At 40.2% G+C, this 27,141-nt stretch overlaps 1 protein-coding gene across 1 annotated transcript in view; it reads left to right on the top strand.

Moving 5' to 3' along the window:
• LOC143177154 (synaptotagmin-10) overlaps positions 1 to 24,989 on the top strand; it is a 35,441-nt gene extending 10,452 nt beyond the window's left edge. The window contains exons 2-10 of the mRNA XM_076374964.1: positions 18,807 to 19,069; positions 19,639 to 19,785; positions 20,186 to 20,317; positions 23,206 to 23,360; positions 23,433 to 23,601; positions 23,692 to 23,812; positions 24,206 to 24,377; positions 24,486 to 24,686; positions 24,857 to 24,989. Of these exons, the coding sequence (XP_076231079.1) occupies positions 18,807 to 19,069; positions 19,639 to 19,785; positions 20,186 to 20,317; positions 23,206 to 23,360; positions 23,433 to 23,601; positions 23,692 to 23,812; positions 24,206 to 24,377; positions 24,486 to 24,686; positions 24,857 to 24,860 (1,364 nt within the window). The 3' untranslated portion in view covers positions 24,861 to 24,989. The remainder of the gene's footprint in view (positions 1 to 18,806; positions 19,070 to 19,638; positions 19,786 to 20,185; positions 20,318 to 23,205; positions 23,361 to 23,432; positions 23,602 to 23,691; positions 23,813 to 24,205; positions 24,378 to 24,485; positions 24,687 to 24,856) is intronic.
• The last annotated feature ends 2,152 nt before the right edge of the window (positions 24,990 to 27,141 follow it).

The following is a 27,141-nucleotide window of genomic DNA, read 5'->3' as shown; positions in this document are numbered from 1 at the left end:
AACTTAAAAATAATGAAAAAAATTCTTGACGAATATTCAGACATTCCTTTAACAATTCTAATGAAAAGGATGAACACTAAAAATAAATATTATTTTATGTGACTAAAAACGTCAAATGTGGTTGAAGAGGCCACAACATACGAGTTACTCCACACGGCAAAATAAAGAACAATTTGTGGATAACGAACTGCTTGAAGTAATTCATAGGGGTTGCATGATTATAGAGACCGCTTCTCTGGATATACTAACTCTTCAGAGGCTGAAGGGTTCTCGAAGAAGGATGAGGATCCTATGAGAGAGCAAAGTTCGGCGAATTGCACTTCGGCGTACGAGCCAAGGTCAAAGGGATGCCGCATGATACACAGAAGGAGCTTTATGCAGCACTTGTTTTAAAGAAAAATAACAGAAGGTAAGGAGATCTGCAATCAGGACAAGGACGAAGAGTAAACTTGCGATACGACCTTCGACGTAGGTATCAAAATATTCCTGGATTGTCTAGAAAGCATAAAGCTTCGGGAAATTACGAAGCTCGAAAGATCATAGAATCGCTACGTTAAATTGGTCGCCTTTTCGAACAAGGAACGTCGCGTCGAAGGTCAGGCAGAAGTATGTAACGCCAATTGCTCGAATCCCATAGGGAGATGTCGAAGGTAATAGGAATTTACCTCATCGATATTTCACCTTATCCTTTCCTTGGTCGTTCGTGTCGCTCCGACAATAGTTTGTCTTACATAAAGGCTGTGCTCGATATCTGCTTTTATGCGAACTTCGATCGGAAAGTAGCGAGCTAAAAGACATCTCGAGGCCTCTTTGAGGCATACAAGAAAGTTCTGCATACGTGAAAGGGATCAAGGTATCAACGAAAGGGCTTAACATAGTCGACTGACAGTTAACTTGAGGATCTAAACTCTTAAGATCGGTAGTTCGCTGTTTCGTCGCAGCTGAGTGCAAACGCAGGAAAAACTAGATGAATCTATATTATATAGTGAATAATATTTCAAGAACTTGGCCCTCGTGAGTAGTACCTAATAAATTTTATGATTATGTGAGAGTAATAATACTGAAGCATTGTAGTACACATAAACTTAGGGTTGATAAATGAAGAATACTACCCAAAGTGAAACAAGTTTTTGACTTCATCAGACTACCCAATGATATATGATATGGGGTGTGACGAAAATTTTAACGAGCATTTAGTTTTTCCTCCAATGAGGCGGCTCCAATAGTCGAAATTGAATACCTCCTCTCGTCATCTCAGTTTACCAAACTAATCGATGAGCTGCCTAAAAAATGTCTGCTTTAATCCCATCCTTCTGGCGATTAACTTCATTATACGCGGAGGAACATTCGACTGCCTTGGAATTCCTTCAGTGACTAGAACCGAGTGGAAATTGCTTTAATACAAGCACGAACTGCCGCGATAAATGGATTCTGACATCGTTAACACTGCACAGAATTTTTATAAAACCGTTTCACGAAAATGTTATAGAGTTAATGAAGTTAGTAGCTGTTTCTCAGCAATAACATTCGTTTTACGCGGCTTTGAAGTTCAATACTTTTAACGTGAAACTGTGTCTGACTACATACGGTGAACGACTCTCATGTTACTTGAGCATGAAGTAGAATTAGGGAACACACTTTCTTGAAAAGTTCGCAGCTAAGCAGTGAGTCACGTTGTACATCGATTCTGGGTATATTAACTTTCGTATCACTGAAATATAAACAAGGGTTTTCACGATTGTAGAAGAGAGATAAAAGAAAAAAATTTAAGTGCTTCACAGTAGCCGCTGTTTTACAACGTTAAAAAAGCTTTTAGCTTCTAGAAATCTGACTCTGGTCGAATTCAGAAACGTTTCGAAAACCACTTTTTAGTAGTATAAAGTTACGTACTCAAAGCTTATATCTAAATTTACCAGCGTATATCCAATAACAGGATACTTTAATTATTCAAAATTGTTTTTATCTATATTTAATTATATTAGTATATGTATAATCCAGATTAAGAGATTAGTTTTGAATATGAAATAAAAATGTGCAACTTTCATAAAGCTTATCTTCAATTCAGTACCGTCACAAAAAGTACTTTTCTGTGACAGTTTTTCAAACACTTGTTATTCCCAGAGGCAATTGAGAGGAAGCGGAGAGATAGGATGGTGAAAGTAAAGGGAGCGTAAGATTCCCAGATAATTACCGCATTGAACGCATTCTTAGGACATAACAATGGACAATGGAGCTTCGATGGACTTACGAGAAAGTCGATCGGGTCGTCCGGCCGCAGGTTTGCGACTTCGATGAGACCTTGCGTCAACGTTGGAAAGATATACTTGACGAGGTAGTGCCTCAAAGGAAGAGCCAGTAAACTGAGCCTTTCCTCCTCTTCCTCCTTCAGTTTCTGCAGTAAATTCGTCTGCGAATAGAAAATCATATTAAAATATCCTTCCATTTTTTAGGGAATGAATGCATTAATGATTCCCCTAAAACTTCACGTATCACAAAATACATTCTTATCGATTAGTTTCGCGGAAAAACGATATCCGATTGCACGGACCAATTTCACTGCTAATATTTTCTGGGTAAGCCGCCAGGAAAGGAAGGAGGACAGCAGATACGTAGAATGATTTGTAGAATGTCCTTTCGATTTCCAATATTCATCTATCGAAATAGGAAACCAATAGTTCGCATTTCCCGATAGCTCATGTGGAATGCTACTATTTAAGTAATTCTAATGGAATTCCAATTTCTATTCGTGGTGTACTACTAATGCTATGTATCTGGTATACTGTTGCTAATACTTTTTGCATGCATTTCGATCACGAAAGCAAGAAAATATTTTGAGAGAAACAAAATATCTTGTTGCAAGGTAGTTTAATACTGGCAGGGAAAATTATGAAAATATTTACATGAAATGAAAGTCGATCGTGGAATGGCTTCCAAGCGATGACTGTCAGTGCTAGAACAAAGTCATTATCGATCGACTGCTGACAAACAAACTTTATATACTGCGACGTATAACTCTGTAATCTTTTATTCATTTGGCTAATAAAAAAGCAGACAGCATAGCGGATCGATGTAAGCACGATTCTGTTATCTATTGTATTCGGGGTCCTTTGTTTTGTCATTTTCATTCGGAGTTATTGAATTGCGCTACGTTCCACAGTTCCGCGCTGCACAGGCTGCGGTATCTTTCCACTTTTATCATAATAGAAGGATGTACGTTTTATAAATAGATAGGGCGAGCTGAGTACGAGATGGCTTTGAAAAATTAATCCAATTGTGGAACAGTTTTTCTTAAACGTGAAATCCATTACATGATCGCTTTTAAAAACTTTCCTGTCGCCTATGTTTATATTCTACCATTTTTACTTAAAGTCTGACTTTATTCTTCAGGGCTACAAAATCAACTCTTTTATATTGCAATGTAATACACTTTTTTACACCACATAATAAAAAAGATTAAACATAAAAATTATTACCTTCGTTTAAAGTGCACTTATTAACTCTGAATGTGGCTGCTAGTAGTACACCATCTAATAAAGCATACACCCCTCGAAAATGACATAATGGGCATAAAGGTATTATTACGAACTAACACCATAATGTCCCGTGAATAATTGCTTTGCTCGACAGTCAATTGCAAACAATAGACTCTAACCCATTCCATCATCTTCTTTTCGCGTTGCCTCTTATGCTCTGAAAGTTCCTTCTCCATTCGCTGCCTCTCCGCGGCTTCCGCTGCCTTCGCTTCTGCCTCGGCACGTTTTCTAGCTTCCCTCGCTTCTTCCGCGGTTAATCCTGACAAATGAAAAACACTGTAGCGATTTGCTCAGTATCGAGAACGGAGGAATAAGTCTCAAGGATGCGCTTGCGATTTCACGGCGGAACAAACGAAATTGAAAGACTATTTCATTTTAAAGGCTTCTACATTGAACGATTGCACTTCTTGTCGAGGAGCTTCCAATTGTGCAGCCATATTTCAGGGAATAAATCCTTGATACGAGTTAAGAAAGCTCCGTGCAAATGTAAAATATCCAAGCTTTACTTGCCAAGTTATGAAAACACGACGAAAAATACACGGATTGCGCGCTACGCCATACTCTGACCCAGTTTGACATTTATTAATGCTACGGTTCTTCCTTTGTTAACGAAAAAGCAGACTATTGCATATTCCGTAATCGATTGCTATCTATTGTGATTCTCTATTGAACGACAGAATATTGAAATGGTTGGATGTACCAATGATAAAGTTGTTGAAGCACTAGATATAGAATAGCAGTAATCGCCACCTATATTCAATTTACGCGAACTTAAAAGAGAAAATCTCACAGTTTCTACTGTTATTAATCTTTTCTGTCTCGCGCTTTTCTCTTACGTCTTAAAATATCATCTCATATAATACCGCAGCTAGAGAAGAATTCTAGCAATATCCTGTCAAACTGTCCCAAATGCAATTCACGCTTCGTAGCGAAGTATAAGGTCCATTAGTTTTATATGAGTCTTTCTTTCAGTTTGACAGACAATTTTCGATAGCAAAAAAGCGAAGGGGTCAATTCGTATTAGTAGTAATAGATCGGTCGAGTTTCTCGCTGAAGAAAAGTTGTCTCAATACGCCTCTGCCGACGAAAAAGGATTGCCTCCCACGGCTAAGTGATAAATGACGAGTTTGGCAACATCGATGGCATTCCGTTCCTCACCATAGGTCGATGCCGGGCCTAGTCGCTCTAGACACTGACAAATCGTGGGGAACATGTCGGGGCAGACGTCGTCCTCTATGTCGATGATCAACGGGTGAATTTCAATTTCGTCGAAGAACTGCAGAGGTGTGTTCTCATCGGTGTTTCTGCTCCTGAAATCATTTGATTCGAGTGACATTGAGTAACAGGCGATCGTAGCGAATAACACGACGTTTACAACTGTTCGTATCAGCATGTGATTTATACGGTACACTGCTTGAAAGCGTTTCAAATTATCGACTGAAGGGCGATATACGATACAATTATTCATGAAGCAAGAAGTTTTCAACTGCGTTACGTACTGACTTCTTGATATAATAAAGGCTTCAAAATGATCAATTATTGCAGTGAGTAATTATTTTACAAAAAATTGTTACATTCGAGAAAGTGACGAATAGATTGCAAATGTTTTTGCAAATTCCAAATTTTATATAGAAAATTATAAAAACAAAACGTATTTACTTTTTGATAATTTCTATAATTTTCCAAATTATTAACGATAACTCAGAGTATTGTTTGAAACTATCTCCACCTCTGTATAAAACTCTATCAGTACTATTACCTATACTCCTTCAAACGTCGTATCATGTGCTGCTCCGTATAATGGGTGCCCTGGATTTCCCTCTCGGGCCGCTGAATGATCCGCTCTTTCAGAAATTCATCACTCGCCTCGAGTGACACGACCAACTCGGGCATGATCGAGTAATTACTGTCGCCCACGTCGGTTCCGGCTTCCTCGTCAACTTCCTCCTCAGCTTCATTCAAATTTTCCCCGGCGAACATCGCCCTCGCTTGTTGCAACGTCTTCGGGTAGCCGTCGATAACGTAGCCTTGATTTTGACATTCCTTCGAGCGTAACTTCCTCAGGAATAATCTACGACAGGATTATAAGCGGATAAAGTGGCGCGCGGATCTTATTCAGCCGCTCCGATAATAACTCGGAAAAGTTAATTTTCCGAGAGGCTAGTGAAAGGAATCGATCGCAATTATATCGGAGACCCTAGTTCCGATATCCAGTTCCTCCAGATCCTGAGCGCCCGAGTCTTTAAATGTATTATCTGTTGTTAGATTGAGAAATAAGTTTTGGATGGTTTAGAGCATTGGTTCTCAGAATTCCATTGTTGAGAAGGTGTAGGAAAATGTTGGTTGATGGAGAAATTATAGAAAGTTTGAATAGCTAATAACAGATTATTTTTTAAATTAGTTTAAGTAGATAACTTCGAGCAACTACTTGATATACATATCTTTCATCAATGGAGGAAAAATTCGTAAGATAAGGGGTTAATCTTCCCTTTTCACAGTATTCGTGACCATTATAAGAATTTCTTTTTAAATCAAAAATAGCTACGACAGCATCAAACACTGATACTTGTCAAGCGCCTTCAAGCGACCATTTCCTCGGAATGTCGCTAAAGCGTTCACGCTTTAGCTGCTTAAGTTATCCTGTCTGTTTGAAAGTAGCTTTCAGATCGACTTTTGCAAATAACCGCACATCGTTTGAACCTCACCGAACGCAGAAGCGTATCGTTTCTCAATTTCCAGACCAGTTAAACTCGTACGAAAAAAGGAAAGATTCGAGGGATTTTACTGAACTGAAAAACCCAACAAAGACTTGACAGCCTTCTGTCCCCGTAACCGCGCTCCTGATGGCATCGCGACGTTTTCAGAACGCCGCCTACTCGTAAAAAGTTTCGCTTATTGTGCGTTTATTTCCTTTACAGTAGAACCGCTCAACGAACGGAAATCCACGAATTAAAGAGTCCCTGTGAAATCGAGGAATACCTCTCCTTTAATCTCTTCAACCCCTTGCTTTCCTTATTCTAAAGAAATCGTTGAAATAATCATTTTCTTACCGCTTGACTACACTTGCGTTATGAAGACAGAATGACATATCTAAAGATTCTTCCATAGGTATGTATATCACTAATGCAATGCAGGTCAAAATATTAAGACTTAGTAAGTGACTAAAATTAAATCCTGTGACTTTTTGTATGATGCTCTTAAAATCTCTTAAGGCTGTTAAAAAGAATGAAAATGGTTAAGTGAAAAAAAACACGAAAACAATACTAGGGTCACAATAATCCTACTTAAGTGGCCTGACCCCTGCCACAAGCTTCGCCTTGGCAATAATGTTACTCGATTTGCCAAGCTTCAAGCGAATCTCATTAACCTCGAAACCTTGCTAATTAACAAACAAAAATTCGACCACAATTTTGTTATTCTTATACTTCGTTCTACTTTCTCATTTAAAATTATCTCAGAATTTTCAGTTTTTGTTCTTCCATTCAACAAGTGCTGCTTAGAATACCATTAAATCTAACTTAACTAACAGCTGCACAAAAACCGCAAAGTGGTAAATATTTTGAAATAGCAAGATATTATTCCTCTGAAGGCACTGACGAGCACGAAACTCGTGTTGCCAGAGTCTACAGGTTGCTCCGCGCGCGCAAAGTGGATCGATAGTGTGATCCCGCTAACGCAGGACACGAGACGCCCTCGAAATGAAATTTCTTGATTGTGAAGGGCCCAGGGCGAGCAGCTGCGTTATCGACACCACGGCTTTAAACCAAGCCCTTCTGGTCGGCCTGTTGCGCGATCACGCCGCGTAACACGGTTGATAAATCGAATTATCTGTGGACGAGCGAACACCGCGACAAAGGGCGAACGAGGCAGTTAACTAAATAAGCGCAGCCTAGCGAAAGCTAGCTTAATGTCCAATTCATTTGGTACTTTATTCAATGGCTGGCAGCGGTGGGCGCACGATCAATAGCTGCAATAACACGCGTCAACCATATAACGCGACTTCTGTTCAAGTTCAACGTTCGAACTTGATCAAGAACTCTCGACCGACCTGTTCAGAAGGGGGTCATCGAGACGTCCCTTGTTCCTCTGCATGTTATGCTCGACTTCGTCTAATAACTCCTGGAGTTCTTCGACGTTTGTGGCTTCCTCCTCATCAACTTCTTCCTCTTCCTCAACTTCTTCCTCTTCGCCACCACCTTCGCCAGCTCTGTTTGCTTCAGCTGTGGCGTTCTCGATTTCACTGGACTGATAAAAAGGATGATTAGATTTCCTTGAAGTTGATATTATTATTTTAATTTTATTAAGTTTCTTGTATCGGTATACGCATAACAAGAGTGTCGTCTAAAGGGCGAGGTTCAGTTAGTAACGCTCTTGTATTAACGAACCCTAACCAAATTAAGTGGAGGGTATCTTTTAAGTACTCCAGTGAAGGGGAATGATACGCTTTATGGTCAGACATTGTGTGCTGTATTCCAGAAGACTTGTTGGAATTGTAAGGAAGTTTTAAATTCAAGAATATCATTTATTTCTTGAATACTGTGTTGGGTAAGATGTTTTATGCCGCGGTGTTATACAATTATAATTGGAGTTCCATAATCTCTGATATCCCTGAACAAGCAATTTTTCTGTATTCTTTTTTAACGCAGAGAAATATAGAAGCTCTTGTTTAACTACAGTAAATATATCCTGCAATATTTTTAGTAAAAAAATTAAAAATTACCAGTTTCTGGATCATTTCCTTAATCAATGGCTTGACATGAATATAGTGTATGCCATAATGGTTTGCAAGATACTGGGCGACTTTAGTTTTCCCAGACGCTGGAGGTCCTAGAACAATTATCTTTAATGGAAATAAATTTCGAGCCGCCCTAAACTCCTTCACGATAATGTTTATGCTATCACGAAATGGCGTGTCAAGGTGCCAAGTTATCCTTTCAGCGATATATTCGGGGTCGATGTTCAGGTTTATCGTCATCAGATCGTACGTTTGCTGCGTGATCTCTGGTAATAGAAAGGCTTCCTCCTGTTCTATATTTTTCACCTTCCCTGTGGTTAGTGCTCTGCTGATTTTCTATACAGATTAAAATGTCAGAACTAATAGGGAAAGCGATCAATAGTAAACGTTAGAGAATTGAGGAGTTGACAGAAAGGCTTTTATAAGCATACATGCAGGAATTAATAGCTTTGAATATATTGAGCTGTTCAATCTGTAATCGATAATCCTAGATGTATATAATTACATTGGATGTGGGATGACTGATATCTTTGGAGGTCATCATGTCATCAGCAGATGACCTCTAAATGGATGCTCCCCGACATGTATTAATTCTATTTACGTACTAACCTGCTTCGCGTAACTATTTCATATTTCAAGGAGTAATATTAGCTCAGGTTAAATATGTGTTAAATCGCAAGCAGGAGACAAAAAGACTAGGGGTGAAGATTGATTACGGTTTGTAAATTCAGTAATAAATGTAGAAAGTATTCTCAGCTTCAAATTTTGCTAGATTTTAGGTAACAGGGAAGACTACTGTTTATGGGCACAAAAAATGATGAAGCGATGGTTGGACGTATTAATTGCAGAATTTAGGGTGTAAAGGAAGATACTTGATATACATAATGTAAGAGTAATCAGAGGGAGAAATAAAAATGGAATTTATGTGCAGCTCGCATATGTGTTAGCAAAAGATATTAACAAGATATATCATTGTGAGCCGATTTTTTGCCATATTACCTTCTATCATATTACCTTCACAATAGTGCTTTGAGAGATAAGTTCTTGTTCCGTAGCCACGATATATCTCAATGTGGGCCAATTTTGAAGCACTTCAGCCACAACTCTATGCACCAATTCGAACATTTGTTAAATCCATACTCGCAACTACTGAAACGCGTGAGTCGTGTTATTCGGTGATAAATGAGCCACGTTAACAAGTCTATTACGTGGTTCAGGTGCAACAAATGACAGCAAATCGCGATAAAGGCTGCAGCTGCACAACGCTCAACATTTACCTCCAATTAGGGGAAAAGCCATTAAACGCCGCGACCCACGAAATTGTAAATGAGTCTTGCAACACGGTTCAGATGGTTTAAAGACCACGGTGTCTTCATTGTGCAAAATATCGTCACTACTAATTTTTGACTTCCAATAAAAAGAGAAAATGATTCCATTCGCGTGGGCAAAATAGGCAAAAATGGGCAAAGGTGGACACAGGTGAAAATGATCACCCGCATAATGAACTACCTTAGTATAAAAAACATTATATACTCACGCAACTAGATCTCGTACATGCAACAAGGGTATTTTGTTATTCCCTTTCCCAAAAATTGGCAAAAATGGTTCATTCTTCCAGGCCATTCTGAAAAGGTAGTGCAGCGAATCCTCTTCGTCCCCGTAAGTAACTCCACAACAGATGACCACTGTTTTCAATTTGTCTTTCAGGTTTAATTTCTTCTTCACTATCACGACATCCTTCTCGCATTGTATGTGCGCTTTGAAATTTGGATGTGGTTTCCGTTTTCTGTAGTCTTCTTCAGTGAAAGGCAGATCCGGTTCATCTTTACTAAGTGGCTTTGTGTGAGCCCAAGTCATTACCGTGGATACCAAAACGAAATATCGCACTTCATCGTTGCGTTTAAAAGCCTTTGGTGTCGCCTGTTCCATCTTTTCTAGCTCGTTTATGATGGCTGAAAGTAACAAAAGGGCTACCATAAATTATATAAGTATATTTGCCTTTGACTGAAATCTGATACCATATTGCAAAATATGGTCACCTCGTAAAAACTTAGTGTGGAAAGCAATGAGAAAAGTTAGCACGACATACGCGCCTTTTACTTCCTTTCCGAGTTACGACAATTTATACAGCGCACGAAACAGTTCTGTGGTTGGAAAAAATTGTTCAAACGCTGCTTCTTGGGTTTATAAATAGAACGAATCGCGCTGCTGGGAATGGGTTGTACCATTAGTTTGATTGAAGACAGAAAAAAGTGATAAAGAAGTAAGTTGAATCTTTTAACGAGACATAACTTCACTCGGTACGTTTTCTACAATACTAAAAAAGCACCCGTCGAGTGCGACTGGTTTTCTTTTTAAACAAAACGATACGCTATTGAAAAATAAAACAAACCACCTAGTATTGTATCAGTGTAGGTGAAGGACATCACAAGCACATTAGAATATGTTTTCAGAATACACGAAGAGAATAAAAAACACGTTGAACCATGTCGCTTAACAATATTCATTAAAAACTTTAAAACGAAACACGTCAAAGTAATAAAACGTCCATTTCCCTTCTAGAGAATACGAGGCTTGCAAACCCTCTTACAAAGCACAGGAAACCCTTTATTCGCAAATTGTCATCATACTGAAAGAGTCTGGCTACGAAAGAACGCCCACGTTCGCTATTACACGCCATACCTTTGGAAACTTAATAAAAAATATGTTATCTCCAGTGCTATGGCCATGAGTGCAAGCGTCCAGTTCAAGGATAAAGCTCGCCAAAGGAGCAATTGCTTTGCTCCATGCATTTCCGGCTTATAATGTAGCGTCCTTTAAGACTCGAATGTACTGCGGTAACTCTTCTTTGTTTTTGCAAAAAATTGCAGTCCATGGTTTCCCTCAGCGACGCTTTTCCATATTTTCTAGTACGCATTTGTGCTTTCCCTTCACAGACACTGTTCATTTATCACTGGAGAGTACCTTTTTTTTTCTTTCTTTTTAAAAACTACATTTTCTATCGGGGCTCGAAATATTTATCAGAGGACCGTGGAACCTTGTTCCAATATTTTAATTTAAATTTCCGAGTGAAATAATTGTTACAAGTGGAAAACGAGAAAAGTATCATTTTTACGCGATTGATTCACGCTCGCTAATTAGAATTCCTCGCAACAGAGAATCCAGTCTTGCAGCTCGAACTCTCGCAGTCCTTTCAACTTTTCCAATTTGTACTCGAGCATCAGAAAGTAAGGGCGACGAATGGTTGTATAGTATTCAGCAAATCCAAACTCCCGCGGCTGCGTCCCCGACCAACCTTTCAATGCCCATCGTGCTTCCCCGACCTGTCCCTTGTCCTTTGTAATGTCGTATATCACTATTCCACAGTCCATCAATTCCTTCAGAAGGGCGTCCCGATTCTTCGTGTCCCTTATAATCATAGTCACGTCCTCGGGCGTAGGATACTGAAAGAGAAAATAAAACTCAACGCAACAAAAACGAATTGAAGTATCGGGGGTCAACCCCACGGCTTTGAAGAGGTTACAATGGATTTGAAGATGATAAAGAGGGTAGTCGGAAAAACCGTATTTGTACAAGGCGTCTTGGGGATGGAGGATGCTGAGCTTGCACTCAAACGCAAAACTGAGAAGAATGTTGCGAAATTGGAACCACAGTTGGTCTCAGGAGGAACGAGGAGACTTAAATTGCCTCCCATTCGACCCATGTTTGATAGAAAAATAAATTTACTCGAGGAATGCTTGACGCCCAGAGAAATAGAAGTCAGTGAATCAGAAAAGAACAGGGACGTGTTAATCAGACTAAACAGGAAATGCAAGTATTATTTACCTCGGGATCGGAAGTCGTGCCAATCACCTCATACTTTTTCGGACCCTCCTCCGTATCACCTGTGGGATGAACCTTTTCACCCTTCTCTCCAGCGTCGGTTTCCTCTTCCTCAATTCGTTCATAATCCTCCTCTTCTTCTTCGCCCAATTCCTCATCGGCGCTTCGTGGTTTCACGTATACTCTCTCCGACAAGTTCTGAAATTTTAATTGTAACCTTTGACCTGTTTCAATTAATCTATGCAATAAATGTCAACATCCTTGTATCGAGAAAATACGGAAGCTCAATTGCTTGGTAGCAAGTTTATCGAGATCTTATTCGAAGGCGATCGTTACCCTTTCTGCTTGAACATAACAACGAAAGATGTGATTTCCATTCGCAATGGTCCACAGAGCAATGAGGTTTTCCGATTCAATTTGCACTGTTATTACATTCGACCGTCCAAAAGGGCCCTTCCAACCTCTGTTAAACACCTCATTAACGTCGGTGCTCCTAAAGGGATGTTCTAAGTGTAATTACCGAGATTTTTAGGTGGAAAGGGAAATTGGATCGAGTCGGGTAGAAACAATGTTTTCTTTTACATTTTCTTTGCAAATTGAGTTACAGAGAGATTGAATAATGCTGTAGGTAATGAATCGAGTGAGCGGGACGTTGCAACGCAGTTAGGAATAATGATCTATCGACTATTGCAATTTCACTGTAATGCAATTTCTACTTAATACTGTAATTTGTGTAATGCAATTTTAACGAAGTGTTTATTAGAGAAAAATTGAAGTACAGGATGCAACAGCACTGTTAATTAATTAGGCATGTTGCGATCAGAAATGCGTAATTTACCGTGAAATGTTGGAAACGGTCAATTTCCGCGTATTGAAGGATCAAACTGCACAGCTGGCATGAAATTGCACGTTTCAGATTAAATTGTGAGTATATTCTACCGTCAGTTGCAAATCCTAAATTATAGTATAAACACTATTAACTTAATCACTTTAGAGGCAGGCCTTACACAATATATCCAACAATTTCCAATTGCCACATAAGAAAACAGTACTCTACCTATTTTTCTCTCCCAGTGTCTCTGCAAATTACATTCCCTTACATTATTTGATCCCTCCCCTAACGTCGCACAAGCTATATCGACGTAAGAACTAAAGTATTGATCGAAGCAACGACGAATCCATTGACCACGTAATTTCCCTGCAATTTTCCCGACAGATCTCTTCTGTAAGACTGGCGTGGTTGCATCGCCGTTTAAAAAAAGATCCTACCTGTAGGACGTTAAAGGGGATGTGCTGGAACTAATTCGAAATCGATACTCGGAGACGCACACATTCGTCCTTTTTTATACCTGGTAATAACTGCCGCCAAGGTACCCCGATAACCTAGACATTGCATCGTAGTTTCTCCATACAGTGCATTGAAAGTTTTATAAAACAGAAGGGCAAAACGTAACTACAATGCATTATCTTATGGTGAGGAGACGAAACTCACATCAGCCAATTTTTTCCCATGGAAGCTGTCGATGTGATTGATAAATACGCGCCAGGGCTTGAAGGTGGAGATTGGGGCAGGATCCACTGCTGCAGGATTACTTTCTGGAACTTGGTCCGGTTCGGGTGCGCGGGTGGGATTATTGCGAGTACCTTGTTCGCGTGGCAACGAAATCCTTCGCATCGCCTGTCTTTTTCGGTTGAAACTAAGATGTACAAGTTGTGCTTCGAGGTTAGTATCTGAGGTTGGAACAGTTCAATTGCACGCTTGCCTTCATGTGATTGATGCTGTCGATTCACGAAGAACTGGGAGTATCGATAATCAATGAGTGGAAAGTAGGTACAGCTTATAAGTTTCTGATAAATATGTTGGTATGAATAAGAAGAAAGAACATTATTTATGAAGAAAAAGACTATATAATTAACATGGAGTTTATATCATAAAATAAACCGAAAATTCCAAATCTTCGTATCATCCTCTACCGCTATAATTAGATTGTCCCATTGAATTAATATCCTTTTCACTCGAATAAATCCAAATTCGAACACCTGGCACAGAACAATGTGTCAAAATTCCATACTGTAAAATGAGAGCACACTATCAAAACGCAACAGCCGAAGCATCCTCTTAGAGATTAACCACGTGCTGCGCATGTAAGGTCAGGGTCGTGTGTATTTCGTCATAGCGCGATCATTGCGTCACGTAGCAGACGGCCATGAAATTCAATCGCGAGATCCTCGAAAGAGCCCTGGGTTTACCTGCACCCGGGACTAAAACCTAGCAATCAATTGACTATTTAATCCACTGTGCTCTCGTCGAATCGTAGCGTCTGGACTCATGTTCCCTGATCACGTGACTATTCGGAAGCTCCAGGTTTATGATTGGTGCCGTAAAAAGAATATGAATGTAACGCACAGAACCACCCTGTATGGCCTCGACGCCCACGCAACAGTCCATGGGGGTCAAGGCTGACGGCCGACCCATGCGGAAGATGAAGAAGCGCGGTAAATCGATAATTGAACAGGTCGACATCAGGAAATTCAATCCTTTGCGGAATGAGAATTGGAATTACTGAAATTCGGTCTTCGGATTAATTTAGGGGCTTGTACAACCTCAATACGTTGAATAATGAATAATTGTGAAATTAAAAATGGAGTGGGCTAAGAATGTAAGAAGTCTGTGCATGAATCTGGAGAAAAATTAATGCTTTCGTGTAATAACTAACTACTTGACTGACACTGTGTACACGAACGTCATTCCCTTGTGCATGACATAATATAAGAATAATAAAATGAATGAGCAAATGGAAACTAAAAAGTTTACGAATGATACGTTTTTCTGCAGACTTCTCTTGAAATACTTCGTAAATTCAGAATACAGAAAATAACCAGAACTCCTTGACGTGAAATATCTGGAAACTGATACATCTCACAAGTTGTATTACTAATTTACCGCACAGTACTGAAAAAGAGTTACTTGCCTTCTATTTACGTTCCTTCGGAGAAGGAAAACTCTGGCCCTTTAAGTTATCGAAACGCCCACCACTACAGTCACGTGAGTTATATATAAATTCTTCTCCCTACATACAGTATCAAAATAGCTGCCACCTACAGATGCCAAGAATGCGAATCAAATTTTTCCCTTTTTATGTCTTTCACGAAATTATACGTTTCTTGGTCAATATAGCTCGCTACCTGTTAAATCGCGAGAGTTCCGAAGCGCCCCGAAACTGGTGGACGGGAAATGGATCCTAAAACGCCCGAGTGTTGCATTACGGATGCTGAAAAATACAAGAACAGCCGTGTTTCTGAGCCCCAAACGAATACCGAGGGTCAGGCAACGGCGAAAGCGTAATTCGCTGGGGTTCATCAATCACTTAACCGCGTACGTCGAAGCTCGTGTCGAAGACGCGAGGAAGTAAGTCGTAAATCGAATTTACGTCCCAGCCTTTACCTGTTATCGCCCCCGTCACGCGATTATTGGTTGTTACGTTACAGTGTATGCATCGGCGATAAAAATGATGAGACCTCCAGGGGAGAAACTTGATGTACGAACATTCTAATGCTTTCTGCTTAGTGGTTTAACGATAATTGATTGATTTCATGTGGTGAAACGGAAGTCCAGGTGAATTGGCAGATTTAATCCTCTTTAATACCATGACCGCTTGGAAAGTGCGAGTCCAAATATCTCTATGGAATAATTTAGAATTATTGGTCAGTTGACAGAGAAAAGAAGGAGAATATTTTTTTTATATACATATTTTTGATTCTGTGGTACTTCAAATAAGATTTTGAAACGTGAAGACTGTGCTACATGATCTTCGAATTTAAATTTCAAATAGTTTGTAATACGTGTTAGGGTATTAGTCTTATAAATGTGACTGCAAATCCTGTCTCGAATTCAGTAGTATTTCTTTCTGCTCTCCACTATCTTCAAAATGAATTTTGCCTTCTACTTTCACTGCCTTTCTTCTAATATTTTCTACTTTTGAGTGTGTTATACGACAAAGAAAGTCCCATTTATCAAACTAATAGAATTACTGTCAGATGCCGCCTCCAAATATTTGTCCCAGAAAAAAAGAATTCATCAATAGCCTGGATAGCTTAACCAGTTAGACCAGATGCTCCAATGAATGAAATATTGAAGTTCTAATCCCGAAGAAACAGACAATTTCATCTTCTTTTTACGAGAACGTCTTCTCAGCAGAACATCTTCAAACATAAGAGACGAAAATGTGCAATATCCAGCGTGCCGAAGAAGCATCTTTGAGAATCGATCGCGGAAGCTGCGGCGAACAACACGGTAATAGAGAGATAATGGTGGCACGTACAATTCGAGCGAATGACATCTATCGTGGCAACAGGCACACAGAATAGATCTCGAGTAAATAGATTAAGGCAGTGGAATTGTTTGCAGGGGAATTCAAGCGAACAATAATCATCGATGAGACCGTGATTGCCGTTCTAAATATTGACAGATACAACAGACTGGAACAATCGAAGACAACGTTTATCGAAACAAAAGGATGGTATAAAATGTTCGTCGCACCGAACGAGGTGATACACTTCAGGAACTCGCGATTCCATCGTTCAGTCTCGTAATCAAAGAAAATAGCTGCTGTAACAAAATGTGGGACACTATACACAAAAAATGTCCACGAATAGAGTTGACCATACTTCGCTAGCCCATACAGAGAAAAAAGAACAATATCATATATGGACAAGCTTATGGGTTTCAATTTTCAATAGTAATAATGTTCAACATGGGCAAGAAAAATATAAACCTCAGATATATCGCTGTACCTGAAGTTTTTATGACTCTAATAAGCACAAATTTTTTGTAATACAGAAGATAAAGTTTTTGGTAACAAGTAGCTGTCAAGGATCTGTTATCCTCCTGAGGATTTGCTACCCTCCCATTTGTACTTCGAGACAAAATCTAGAGTGCCTCATTTATAAAGCTTCCTGTTAGCAAGAGTCCAAACGATCCCAGCATTTCTCTCATGCGACCCTTCGAAATAAAAGTGTCCTATATTTTCTTACTTCGCAGAATCCAAATCAATTAACGAGGTTCACTGCGATCCTGCGTAAATTTCTCAAACGGCGATGAATCACGACGGAACGACGTAATTACTGAAATAAAGGAGAGGATACGAACTCCTCTTATGGCGAAGGATTGAAATCGAAACGCGAAGGCGTCTGCGCTCGGAAAGTTATTGTTCGTCGGACAAACGCGCGAATAAATAACGAAGCGTCCTTAGTTACCCGACACCCATCTTATTTGCATTATTCGCGGACTGGATGGCGTATTGTTGCGCGATCCAAAGAGTTCCCGTCATTAAGGAGGCAGAGGACGTGGTTAATAGAAGCGGCCGAGACAGAACGCCGCGCGAAAGAAGCGTTGGTGTTTGTCTAGCTGACCGAAATCGCTCAGCCAAGGATCCGCGGCTTTCTCTTGCACCAGTGGCTCATGGCTCAGGCACAGTGCTGCACGTCACCCGTGTATTAATCGCCAAGGCGTGCGTGTGCTTTACCCGAAGCGTTACTCTTCATTTGCATCGTCCGCGCGCGGCGTTGTGCAACCACCACCGCCGACAGACGTCTATGATTTTTACCTGTTGGATGCTGAGTGCTGTTGCGCCAGACAGAGCGTAAATGAGTCACCGAGAGACGCATTGTGCGCTTAAAAGGCGAGGACAATGCGCATCCTCTCCTTTTTATGGAAAGATTGGCCTAGATACGATTGAGAGTTTTTGGGACGCGACTCGTCGATAGACTTTATGCCCACAACGTGTGAAAGAACTTGAAATGTAGTTGATACAGAAAGTTTTGGCTGTAGAAAATATTCTTGGTGTACATTGAAGACTATTGTAAATTGTTTTGATGAAATCTTGTGCCTCAACCGCGTCCTCGACTTCCTGCTCCATACCACTTCTGGACGTTAAATGTTAATTTAGTTCTAATAAGAACTCGCATGAGACGTGGACAAGCATTGAAGCTCAAGTCGCCATGCCCTTTTTAGGGGAGATCTCTTGTCCCTTGAGCGAGTACTTTCTAGGTATTCACCCAGGGGACTATGGGGGAGAACCGACCTCGGCGAAACCAGTAAGGGATCTCAGAAATTGACAGTCCCGTTGTGTATTTATAACTTTCTGAGGAAACAAGATAATGACGTTGTTTCGGCTAATTAGCGAACCCGCCAAGTCAAGCTGCTAAAGAGTAGATCGTCAAAAATCGGTATATTTAATAAAGCAATGATTATAGTAAAAAGTGAAAATTGTAGTAATAATTTCATCTACTGTCTAACGCAAATAATTAATAATTATTATTTGCAAAAGATATTCATGAACATATTCGGCTCGTTGTTTGGATCATTGTTCGTTAAATTTATGTTTCAGCATGTTAACCCAAAATAAGATTGAATAGATTTCCACCTGCTCCTCACGCGGTTTCAATCCGAATCGAAAATGTATATCTTCCCTTAATTAAAAGTTTTGCCTTTACCAAAAGTCCTATAAGTAATTACTCCAGAGTAGCTCTCAAACTATGTTTCGAGTAATTAATGAGAAATTCCCCCAAGCTTCTGGGAATAAGCTAACGAAGGAAGCACATCCAAAAGGAAACAATTAGTTGTAGGAGCGATGTAATTTTACTATTAAATCGGCTTGTGAAAATATTCTTCAGAATTCGAGTTTAGTAACCTTCTGCGAATTTTCTGGTTTCAGAAGAATGGACGGAAACGTTCCCCTATCAGCTGCTGGTAGGAACAGGAGTAGCGTTGATGGCTTTATTATTGCTAGCTGCAGTGAGTTTCCAATGTTCCTCTACCTGGCGGTGGTTAATGAACGTGAGGCGGCATATCAAGGAGGAAGACGCCGAGAGCGACTTATCGCAGCAGAACGCCATACGTATCAGTCACTCTCTTCCTGATCTTCAATCGGAACCCATCACTCATGAGTACGTCCAGGAGCAGAAGGATAGCAAAAAGGTAGCTATCCCGCGAAACGCGTGACAGTATCTTGACGTTATGAATACTCTTCCTTCGTGAGAAGAAAAGATGCTGAAGCTTGGCCTATAGTCCCCAGAATATACATCCATGTATATTGTACATAGCACACTATATGCTTGTAGATATCTGGACATATAGTAGCGATCAGACTACAATAGGAGAATACAGTATGCCCCTGTTACAAGCTAATTATTTACAGCCATCAAGTTCTGCTTCCATGTATTCGTATCTTTGACAAGAGAAACGTGAGCTTTCAGCACAAGCATTACATACGGGCGTATTAATTAATTATAATTGATTACGTGCTCTGTAAGTCATATCGTAAATCAAGCGGCATTTTACCCGTTCTCGCTTCCCTTATTTGTATTCATAGTCCATGCGAACAGTTAAAACTAAAAATGAGGAATATGAAAATTTTATAGGACGGAACACCATGGAAGAAATTTCCTTGTTAAGAAGGTAGCAGAGGTTTTGTGCGGTCGACTTCCGTGTCGAGTTACTTAAATATTGAGACGCGAAGAACATATTAAGGCATGACTTTTTTATAGGTACTCCGGCAGACAACTTTGCCCATCGTGCCGACGAGACATCAGAGCTTCCAGAGGCAGCTCTCGCATCGGCTCGACCTACCGAATATTAAATTCAGTATCTGCAGCTTGGAAAATCGCAGCGATTCTAGTCTTGGGCTAATTAAGGTACAGTGTGCGAAATTTTTAAATTCAAAGATTAAGGAAAGTTGGAAACTTTTTCCGCTGCCTCGTTTAAACAACCTTTAGGCTTTTCGTTTCACTCGTTTATTCGTAACAGAGATGGAACTACGTTATCTGAATGAATCAATACGCGATGAACTCTCGAGGACGCAAATTGCGAGTGATTACATTTATTTCTGTTACCACAAAACCGACCCTCACGTTCGCCAATTTCTCTCCTCGCAGCCCTTTCAATTTGCCCTGTCAGGCAATTAAGCGAACAGAATGTTTCTCCGCGTTCCTAAAACGAACTCTCTGCGCAGCGGAACTAGCCGCGGTTCCGACAATGAAACGAACTAGCAAATTCAGTTTTCCAAAGTTTTAACCACGCGATTCGCGTTTGCAGCCGGAACTTTATAAGAAGGAGCTGGTGAGGCAGGAGAGCGCCGAAAGTTCCAGCACCACGGAAATGGAGTACGCTGGGAAGCTGCACTTCACTCTACGCTACGACAAAGAGATCGAAGGACTGGTCGTTAAAGTAAGTTCGATAATTTACCAAATTGATATCCATTCCTGGGCCACGGGGGACGAACTGTAGGAAGTAGTTGATTCGGAAGTTTGATTGGACGTGGCGGGACGCAATTCACTGTATGGTTTGAAAGGGAATAATATTTTATATAAAAGTGAATAGGGAAAATTGCGAGTGGAAATTTTTAGAGTGAATCATCGTTTTTAAGTAAATTGAATTTGAAGATTAATGAAAGGAGGATTAAATGGACCTTCGTAAATGCGGCGTGCCTGGATGTCTGTCCATGACTGGTGATTTCCCCTTGTATGATTAACGGTGAAAGTATTTGGGAGATATGATCCAAACAATTGCCATCACGTGTATTTTTACAGATGATAACGCTAAAAGCATCAGACGTGTCTACTTAAATTAACTGAAAAGACACGCTTCTTAAGAATTTTATCTTCGTTGACTTATCTCATCCAAGAAAAAGTGCTGTGTTTTCCACTCTCAAAATTATTAAATTTTCATATAACCTAAGCTTCCAACTTGAAGAAAATTGTCATCTCCGACTGAGCAGAATCGCTGCTTAATATGACTCGAGTGTCGTCCACAACCACGCACTATTCCAAGCATCCCAATTCAGGCGATGCGACCGAGTCTATCGACAGAAGCTGCATCACAGCTTTTTCCTTAAGCGGCGCACGTAATGCGCGAAATCAACGTGCTGTACACACACACACAAACGTATATAAGAATTCTTTCCTTGCAAACGATGACCGACATTCCCGTTCCACTTTCGCCTTTTGCCCAGAAATTATATCGGTCTCGATTTTCGATATACTCGATCGCGTGCAGCTGCATTGATTAATCGTGTCTCAAGGCTATGGCATTGCCAATGGTGAAAAATTTTTCCGCGGGCGGGAATGCATGAAACAGATCCAGGGGGCAGGGTTGCTTAGCTCGGGTACAAAGTCGATTCGATATCCGTGTGTCACGCGAGCAATTTTGTCCTTCGTCGAAGTTTAACACCATCGTGTTAGACACCACGACTGGTTCACGCTAATTTTTCAACGTAGGCCCCATGTTGGAGCGTCACTTCGAAATTGTAAGGTGGGGTCGCAGGACAAGCACCCTTCGTTCCATGCGTTCTTGATTGACGCGTCTGACTAGTTATAAAGCATCTACTTGCAACGTGTAATTGTTAGATAATTCGAAATTGTAAAGTGGAGCTGTGGAGACCTGTACCAATTCTATTTAAGTACTCCTCTGTGTCTGCTGTCGACGTGTCTGGCTAGAAACGAGATAGTCTACTTGCAACGTCTAATTGTCAGGTTCTTGTCGAATCTTTGCTAAACAATGAGACGATATAGTTTTTAGAAGTGACGTTAATTTATTGAGTTCTAGATTACTACTTAACGATAAATACATACTTATAGATGCAATATAAATTACAGTTTTTTAAATGATTTTCTATCAGAAGTTGTATCAATTGATTGTATTGTGAAACAGCTCAAAGGAACGTCGTAAACAGACAATTTGTTTCAGCATAATTCTCTCTTCATATCGATTCCATGTCCATGTATGTAAATGTTCATTCATCTCCCTTGAATAATTACATACAATTCTCATCGTCTCTCTACATATATTTCCTACATTTCATATCACTCTAGATGCACAGCAGCTAAATTTAATTAAAAGAAAAATTGTAACTGCATCACAATAGAAAAGGAAGCACTTTAAAATTCAAAAGTCCATTCGGTAACCATTTCTAAAACTCATTTCGACCAGTTTTCAGTGCCCCCAATTATCACCACTCCATTGACGATAATCTCGAATGATTGCCCTGGGCGCTAGTCATTCAGCATCGACTGGCGGTCAATGCAAAGAATTTTCGCAACCCGTAACGCGTAGGCAAATTCAGTTCGCGGTTGCACACGACTAATTACGTCGACGGCCACATTTAGCAGTAGTTATTCCATAACGATAATGAAGTACACGACGGCGTACATGGCTCTCCCCCCTCATCCCTCGGGCCACGCAGGATTTCGATTCAGCGTGGATTGAATGACAGAACGGCGCTGATGCATTATTCGATCCGTGGAATAGAATCGAAGGAGACTGAATTGGTTATAAATAGGGCGGAGCCCACGTTTCGTGACACAGAAATATAAATGCAGTATGTATCCTGCTCGTTCATAAATCTGTCGAAGGACGGAGATAAAGAAACGCGGACAGCCCACGGAGACCTGAATCTTTCTCCTCCGACCGCGTAATCGCGGTAGGTAATATTCAAAATGAAGTAGCGCGTCACGGCCGATGCTCGAGAGATCAGGAGCGCTGTCGTTCCTCGCGTTTATTCGTCCGTTGAGGACGACCGTGGGAATCTGCGTGCAGCACATCGCATGTCTCTCGCCATTCTTTCGTCGTCGTTCAGAGGTGCTCGCTTTTCTCCCGATTAGTTTGCCTCTTAATCGCCGCCGACTCTTTCGCTGCTCGCTGCACCTCGCTGCACGCAAGGTTTGCGTCGTTAAAGAGGAAACTGCTGTTCTTCCCTGCACCATCGCGAACGTTGCTGCGGCTTAGAAGTTGAATTACTTCGAAAATAATATTCATCGCGTGCCGTACCCCTCATTTTCTGCAACTCGAGCGTATTAGTTTTAATGGCGACACTTCTCCAAATGGATGCATTCGCAGCGGAACAAACCTTAAGTTTCAGTCATTTTTAGGGAGCACTGGTCTTTGAAGTATGTGGGAGGAGATTTTTAATCTAATGGAAGGGGGAAAAGTTTCACAGAAATAATATAGTTTTAAGCGAGTAGAGTGATAATATATGTTGAGTGTAAAAAGTGAGGGTGGATTGAATTTTAGTTAGGTTCTTGTGAATATTGTGGAGGAACATGGAATGTCTCTTTCAGGTCTTGGAAGCCCGAGAGTTGCCAGTGAAAGATGCAAATGGCAGCAGTGATCCCTATGTGAAGATATACCTACTACCAGATCGTAAGAAGAAACATCAGACGAAAGTACATCGAAAGAATTTGAATCCTGTGTTCAACGAGATGTTCATCTTCAGGTTGGTATGGTCTAGTCATTTAATCAACATTTTTGATAGATGATAATTATAATAATTGATATCTGCCATCAGTGTCTCCTACGAAGAACTTAAGGAACGGTACCTCCAGTTCTCTGTCTATGATTTTGATCGATTTTCACGGCACGATCTAATCGGGCAAGTTGTGCTCAAAGGATTACTAGAGTGTACTGATCTTGAAAAAGAAATCGAGTACACGATGGACATCCTATGCGCCATGCAGGTAGGTTCAATTTTTTTATACAGGTCATAGGCAATGAATTCTTGAAATTATGGGAGAATAAATCGCGAAATTATTTCTGTGACGTCTCAGGAAAAAGTGGATCTAGGAGAACTGATGTTGTCACTTTGCTATCTGCCAACGGCTGGACGATTGACAGTGACTGTAATCAAAGCCAGAAACCTGAAAGCCATGGATATTACTGGGTCATCTGGTAAATTTCATTCCTTGGATTGTCTATAAGATTCAAAGCATTGAATAAGATTTATACGTAAATTTATACGCGAATTTATACGTAGATTTATACGCGAAGAAGATTTATACGTAATATTAATTCATTCCAATTAGGTGGCACGAATAGAGTTATTACTTTATTTCATTCTTTCTCGATTTCCGCTTTGTAGAATACTGCAATATACGTAGATCAATCGCAATGGGGCCACGTAATTGCAAATACTCGTTTTAATACCTTATTATACAGCTTTCAATTAAATTTTCTCAATCGACCACTTTACTTTAAGCTATTGCACATGAAATTATACACCACAGAGCTACTACCATTTAAGTAACTAATTAAATATTTCTATGCTTAAAAAACAATTTCTAGATCCGTACGTGAAGGTGTACCTGCTCTGTCAGGGCAAGAGGATCAAGAAGAAGAAGACCACAGTGAAAAAGAATACACTGTTCCCCGTGTACAACGAGGCTCTGGTGTTCGACGTGCCTGCAACCAATATCGAAGATGTCAGTCTAATAGTAAAAGTGATCGATTACGACAGGTGAGTGGAAGAAAAGAATGAAATTCTCAAAGAAAGTCACGTTCCTCTGCCAGTGCAGCGTCTACCAACGCCAGAATCACGACCAACGCCGTTTAATTCTTTTTTCAGAATTGGATCGAACGAATTGATGGGTTGCACGGCAATTGGTTCCAGTTTCATCGGTATCGGTCGTGACCATTGGCTAGAGATGCTCGATAATCCAAGAAAGCCAGTGGCGCAATGGTACCCCTTGATGGAAACGGTCGCTGGTCACATTCCTTCGGTGAATTCTGAGCCGCTGCCTGTTAGTCTGAGCTGCTTAAATAGTAGGTGAGTTCCAGAACGTACATATTTCGTTATTTAGCACTTCCTTTAGAATTGAGTACGTGTTTGAAGATACAGTATAGGGTGTAAACATAAAATAAGGTAAAAACATGTTTAAGGAAAGTATAATTAAGAAATGAATGATTTAATAAATTACATACACTCTGCTGTTACAGATGAAGACACCATGAGCGTGACGAGACTCGCGGAAGGTCGCAATTTTTGTTGGACGCCGACTTGGGCGTTGTTTCCTTCTGTCGTCATTTAATGCACATCGCTTGACTGACTTAAGTACAATTTCTATCTCAACAGGCTCGGAAGAAACAAAATAATAAATAAAAAAAAAAGGAAAAACAGGAAAAAAACACTCTGTGCTTTGGAATATAATCATACGATGAGCGTGGAATAGTAAACGATTAGTAGAATGTAGTAGAACGTTTATAAAGCGTAGCATGCTAGGGATATGGTGGTAGGCAAGGTTGCTCAAACTATCTTGACGATCGAATATTTGAAAAAAGAAACTAACAATAAGGTAAGACAAAGCGAGAGAGAGAGAGAGAGTGAGAGAGAGAAAAAGAAGTATAGAATAGTTTATTTTTGAAGAATGAATCCAGGCTGGCCCTGTATTCGCACGTACTCGTAAATATGAATCGTTTGCTGACTGTACTTGATATATTTTATCAACGAGAATGAGAGAGAGAGAGAAAAATATTAACTCAATAGATGGTTGTGAATGAAACAATTTTTACACGGTCCCTATGAAAGCGTGAACAGTCTGATTATGACGATTTCCAGTCTGCATTCTGTTAAGATGTTCTATTACGTCGTATATTATTCTCCTCGAACAAAGGGAGCAAAAATTTCTCGAGTTTCTTTGTATAGATCTTACGAAGAATATTTTTAAAGAACTATTGTTTAAGATATAATTGGCTGATAAAACCAACATTCGTTTAACTCAACATGCTTCAGTATAGTTTGCAGCGCATTGAAATTCCTTTCATAAGATCTACTACTTTGAGAAGCAATTCCACTTTCATTTAAAAATGATTTAGGAAGTAGTCCTACTTGAAAGATACCCTGCAGGTAGATAGTTACAAAAATAATTATAAATGAATGTTGTCGAACGTAATCAACTGAGGATACAAATGCACTTCGACCATTCCTCTACTTCAGAACGTGCTAGGTACAATTAATGTGCAATTTCAATATATCAAATGGAATATACGCGAAACATATATAGTTGCCTACTATTTGTATGCTTGACAGCATGTAGTACAATACATGCAAAATGTTTCCAATGGTGATCCTCATGAATCTTCGACCGATGACAGCGACCAGGCTCCTCCTTCGCGCTTCCGGAACAACCCTTTCTGTCGATCAGATTTCATGCATGACACTGTGAAGGAACGTTCTAACGACAATAAGCCCGTGTCCCCGAGTAGATCTTTCTCTAGTCTTTAAATAGCAATATTTCTAATGATAACGCTGCATCGATGTCGATGTGACTCGTGCTGACCGACAGGCACAGAAGCGAAGCGACGTTTACTAATTCACGCTCCCTCCGCCACTTTCGCGCGAAACGTTTGCGTTTGCCGTGATACGTGTTTAGATAAATGTACACTGCTCATCGAAGAGCACCGTTTTGTGATACCATAGGCCCGCCGAGCGCACGCGCGCGATCGGCTCGATCGTGTGCTCGATAACAGCGCGTGTGTAAGGGGTTTCGTAGAGAAGAGATACACGACCGGTAACGAAAATATGATCGTACACGTATGCACGGGTGACACTGACGCATCGCGAAAATACATGTACACGTACGTATAAGAATCAAGAACACAGGGTGCGCGACAAGGGTGCACAGTAATGTTGTTGCATACAGTTTCTTTCAGTCGTACCTGATCGACCATGAAATCGGCGATTCATCCTTTTTGGCTAACGACCAAAGATCATAGTTAATTTGTAACGAGCGCAGATTGTACAAAAGAAGAGATACACAAGACGCTTGGGCGTCCTTGGACAGTAGATGATGCTAGAGAGTTAAAGAATGTGGATTGTAATTAAGGAATGCTAGAGATTTTGTTTGACGACGCTCTGTGTTCCCAGTAGCTGAAAGTATATCTGTAATAACAAATAGAATATTATACAATATACCAAACAGAATACCTGAAGAAACAGTGATAGTATAAACGCAGTAGTGAAACATAAACAATGTGCCAATACAAAAGTAGAGGTAGTGTAGTATAGTGAAACGTAGTACGCAAAATCGTCTAGCTTTTAGTAGGTGGACCTTTGAGTATATATTGTATATTTGTAATGTCCTCGTACCAAATCGAACGTATCCAGTCAATTTAATCATGGCTGCCCATCGAGACTCGATGGTCGTCTGTCTAGTCTCGAGGTGTTCTCGCCTCATCTATTGCTCCAGCGATGCCCACCACCATGACGAACACAATGAAATCAA

The sequence above is a fragment of the Calliopsis andreniformis genome, chromosome 3 (assembly GCF_051401765.1).
Source record: "Calliopsis andreniformis isolate RMS-2024a chromosome 3, iyCalAndr_principal, whole genome shotgun sequence".
NCBI classification, from domain to species: Eukaryota; Metazoa; Arthropoda; class Insecta; order Hymenoptera; family Andrenidae; genus Calliopsis; species Calliopsis andreniformis.
This window is presented reverse-complemented; position numbering and strand designations above follow the sequence as displayed.